Source organism: Halyomorpha halys, unplaced genomic scaffold (assembly GCF_000696795.3).
Source record: "Halyomorpha halys isolate HHAL.00 unplaced genomic scaffold, Hhal_1.1 Scaffold477.1, whole genome shotgun sequence".
In the NCBI taxonomy this organism is placed as follows: domain Eukaryota; kingdom Metazoa; phylum Arthropoda; class Insecta; order Hemiptera; family Pentatomidae; genus Halyomorpha; species Halyomorpha halys.
In genome coordinates, this window is record NW_027113379.1 from 43,297 (window position 1) to 48,065 (window position 4,769).

Below are 4,769 nucleotides of genomic sequence, written 5' to 3' on the forward strand. Positions count from 1 at the left end.
ATTACAACGGCGCTTATTCATCCCTATACCGTCAGTCTGCTGGAGTATCTCAGGGTAGTATCCTTGGTCCTATCCTTTATACAGTTTTCACAGCTGACATCCCAACTCATCTTGACACTATCCTCACCATGTATGCCGATGATACATGACTATTGTCGGTGAACAATGATCCTTACATTGTATCCCAAACCCTCCAATTTCAAATCACCACCTTTGAAGAATGGTGCCAAAATCGGAGGATTAAAATTAATTCCAATAAATCCCACCAAATCACATTTACCCTTCGTCGTAAACCAATGGCCTCTTGCCCTACAGTATTCTTTAATAATACCCCACTTATTCCTGTCGAACAGATCAGTTACTTAGGACTACATATCGACAAACGATTGACATGGAATCCACATACAAGACTGAAAAGACAGGAAACTGCTCGTCGATTTCGACTATTACAACATTTACTAGACAAACGGTCTAAATTGCCAATCCATTACAAAAGACTGATCTACATGACTATTATAAGGCCTATCTGGACGGAGTTGAGGTTTGGGGTTCCACTAAACCATCAAATTCCTCCCGAATCCAATCCTTACAGTCCAAAATCCTTAATGCTCCTTACTTTGTCACAAATCAAGTGATGACCTTAATGTCTCATATGTTGCCGATTTGGCCAAAACCAGATACTATTCCTTCCATGGAAAACTTCCTAACCACCCAAATCCACTTGTTTCTAACCTGGCTTCTCCTTCATTACCTAATAATCCTCATAGGCGTCTGAAAAGAAGATGGCCTCGGGATCTTCTCCTCTAGAAATGTTATTGGAGTTCTATCAATGGGTAAATTCTCCATATGTTTGTATCATGTCACTATTTCACTACTGCAAATTTACTTGTTGTATATATGTTATACAGTTGTAAATAACAATAAATAAATGATTAAAAAAAAGAAAAAACTTTTTAAAACAACAAACAATATAAAAAAAATTAAGGAATATTTAAAATATTATAATCAATTATTAAACCACATATATTGTATTTGAAATCTCCGAATTTCGGAGATACTTTTAATATTCGAAACTTTGATTAAATTTGAAATTTAATTTAATACAATATATTACTTCAAATCTTCTTTTTTTTTTTCTAAATGATTTTTGTAGATAGCATGTTAAAAAGAACAGTTATTTTCTAATCCGTTATCAAGTCTATCGTTTGGAAAGGTAAGGTAAAGAACTCATGTTTCATAGAAACATGAGTTTATAGACTGGTATTCATGCCATTCATTTCAATGATTATTGAATACTGAATCACTATGCAATGACTTTTACACATCATTGACACTTGATGGTAGGCGGCAGACCCCCAGCATGTGCTAATACTAACAGCGGTTCTAACACGCAATCAGCATGCTCTGATGCTCACATTAATAAAGGCCGGGCCGAAATGCCAGCGAGCCAGTAAATCTCACTGGAATGGATATTTAACGGGGGGAGTCATTCAAATTGCCACTCTTCAAACCACAATCCCCTCAGACCTTTCCCAATCGGCCAATTCACTAACCCAGAGGAAACACATGGACTGACATTGAGAGAAGAGAAAAGAATTTCAAGATATTTTTTTATCCAATGAAGAAGTCCACAATAAATTTTTAACAAATTCTGGAAATATATATATGTAGTCTTCTAATATAAAAATGCTCTGAGACAACTAGTAGCACATTAAAACTAAAATGAAATTTATAAAAAAAATCAACAGTAATCTAAAATTATGAGGTGTAGATAGTTAACCATAGATTACTGATTGGAGAAGATGGTCGGGGGAGAATTATCTTAACATAATTATTTCCTCACATTTCAAATTTTATAATTAATATGCTCTCCTTATTTAATCTCAAAGGGGAAAAATCGATTAAAATCTTTTATAAAACATATTTAAAATACATCACTACTATATTAAAATTTATACTACATAGTTCTATTCAAATGTTTAACTATTTATATTTCTAAATGATTTATAATATCTATGTACTTTGTACTTAAATTATTAGTGTCAGTCTTAAAATTAATTGCACTATCAATGTTTTTTGTTTGAAATATTGCTTCTGTAATTTTCCTATTTTTCAGTATAATTAACTATTTCTAAAATTTTAGGGTTCAAAATTATGTTAAGTTTAAAGCTATGTTGAGGCAGTGATGTAGTGTTAATGTTTATAACATTTTTACAATTATCCTTATATTGTTTTTTAATTTTTCAAAACTGTATTTATTGATAGATATAAAAAACATTGATAGTGCAATTAATTTTAAGACTGACACTAATAATTTAAGTACAAAGTACATAGATATTATAAATCATTTAGAAATATAAATAGTTAAACATTTGAATAGAACTATGTTGTATAAATTTTAATATAGTAGTGATTTATTATAAATATGTTTTATAAAAGATTTTAATCGATTTTTCCCCTTTGAGACTAAATAAGGAGACCATAATTATTATAAAATTTGAAATGTGAGGAAATAATTATGTTAACATAATTGTTTTAAATACATTTTTATTGCTGAATTATTATATTGTTGTATGCATAGTATGATTGTGTTAATTTGTATTGTACTTGATGATAGGACGATGGCACCGAAACGTTGTAACTGATAAATGAAAATAAATAAATTTAATAAAGAAGAGTTACTTTACTTCTAATCATTAAATTATATATATATTTATAAAACTACAACTTAACAATCAAAAAAGATCTTGATGCACCCATGCACGCAAGAGTTTTCTTGTTGTAGGCCACAATAGTCTAAAAGTCAATTCTAGCGAGCTTATAAGTTAATTTTTGTATAACCGATCACAGATTCTTTTAATTCAAACCGGAATTCATTAAAGGTTAAAACATAGACAACAGTTATGCAAAAATAATTAAAAATAACATGTTTTTTTCAAAAACATAAGAAATTAATGTACGGAGAAGAACCATTAGAGAACGCACCTATTTTGAATTGATTTGATGCCTTTAAAGTTCCAGTTTCCAAGATTTTTGAATATGGATCAAATGACTTGGAATTATATGTGATTTATTTTGCTGTTATATAAAATGACTGATCCGTATTTGAGTGAACCGATAAATCAAGGTCATAAGGTGCCTTATGACTTCAATTTTTTTCTACTTTCTCCTTTATTTATTTATTTTTTTAATAATTTACCTTTTGATTTTTTAAACGTAACTAAAAATTATTTAAATTTTTAATATGCATCATAATTATAACAACAGCAAATCGGGCGTTGATGAACTCAGGGTTTTACGCCCTTAAGCCCCAGACAACAACAGCAAATAAACTGAATAATATGATAATATAGAAAAATACATAGATTAATAACTAAGGGTTACTATTAAGTTATAGCAATAGAAATATTTTGTTCAATTTTTTTTACTTTAAATTTGTTTTGGAAATTACAAAACTAGTTATATATTCAAAACGAGAGCAACAATCATAACTAAACATTTTATTCATAACTAATGCTTCTTTTAATAATAATTCTGCATTAAAGTGAAAAAAGGAAAATGTTAAAAGCTTGGGGGATTTTTGGGAGGTTACTATTAATATTTGCCTTATCCCAATGGTGCTTACCTTCTCAAAATTATATTTAGCAAAAAAAATAATAACATATTTTTATGAAGTTATATATACAAATATCAAAACATATCACCGGATTTTTAATACTTTTCCGAAATGATACTGCGGTAGTTTTGAGGCTTTGGTATCTCCAACTATCGATAGTTTCGATAAAATCGAATCACTAGTATCGATAAGCATTTTTATGGTTCCTTATCAACTGTTCCATAGGTCTATTAATGGATGTTTTGTAGTCCTATCGGACCAAATAAATTTGGAATTTCACTTTGATTATTTAAGTAATGCTACACACTCCGTCAATTAATAATCGGTAATTCATTAATAAACTGTGAATCAGCACTAAAAACGCATACTCGTCCTTTTTATCGATTTCGGATGAAACTATATACAAAGACATCCCTTCCTTTAGTTGGAATTCCCATATTAACAATTGGATTTGAGTAGAGTATTTTGTTTAATAATGAAAAAACTAAATATGGATAAATTATTTACCTTTAGTGTGGTTCCGTGTCATTTCTTCTTTTACAGGTTCTTCCACAGGTTTCGGTCTGAAAAAAAAAATATATACATTAAAATAAAATAAATAATATAAATGATTTGTTTATAATATACTTTAAATAACCAACAATATAACTAATTCTTACTACAAATTAAAAAACAAAAACTCTTGTCAACAAGCAGAATCTGGAAAAAATCATTGTCCTGTTATTTTGCTGACGAGTGTAGCTATAATTACTACATATTATATTACTAAATACTATAATTAATACATTATTTATTATTACTTAGTAAAGCACTAACAAATAGCCAATGTCCACATCAAATAAAAATACCGATCGATAAGTTTTAAAATATTAAAATCTTGTTGTGTACGCTCTTAATTATCTATTGGTTTAAACAAGAAATGCCAATTTAACTGGATTTTTAAACATAGAAAAATTAGGCTTTAAAAAATAAAAATGGGCCATTTTGCGTGACTAGGTTATTTTGTCTAAGGGGGAAAAAAAGGTTTTTCCCATGATAACTCGTATTTAAAAACTTTCACAAACGCAGTATTTCCCCGCGTTATTATTATTATTTTTTGAGTAATTCGTATTGTAATAAATTAAATATTATTCGTTTATTTTAGGACAAATAT

The 4,769-nt window shown here is 28.9% G+C and overlaps 1 protein-coding gene across 4 annotated transcripts in view; it reads right to left on the reverse strand.

Moving 5' to 3' along the window:
* Positions 1-4,079: 4,079 nt before the first annotated feature.
* The window catches only part of LOC136796629 (inaD-like protein), a 189,903-nt gene continuing 189,213 nt past the window's right edge, over positions 4,080-4,769 (reverse strand). For all 4 annotated transcript variants that reach the window (XM_067050908.1, XM_067050906.1, XM_067050909.1 and 1 more), the window contains one exon: positions 4,080-4,179. In XM_067050908.1, the coding sequence (XP_066907009.1) occupies positions 4,116-4,179 (64 nt within the window). In that variant the 3' untranslated portion in view covers positions 4,080-4,115. The remainder of the gene's footprint in view (positions 4,180-4,769) is intronic.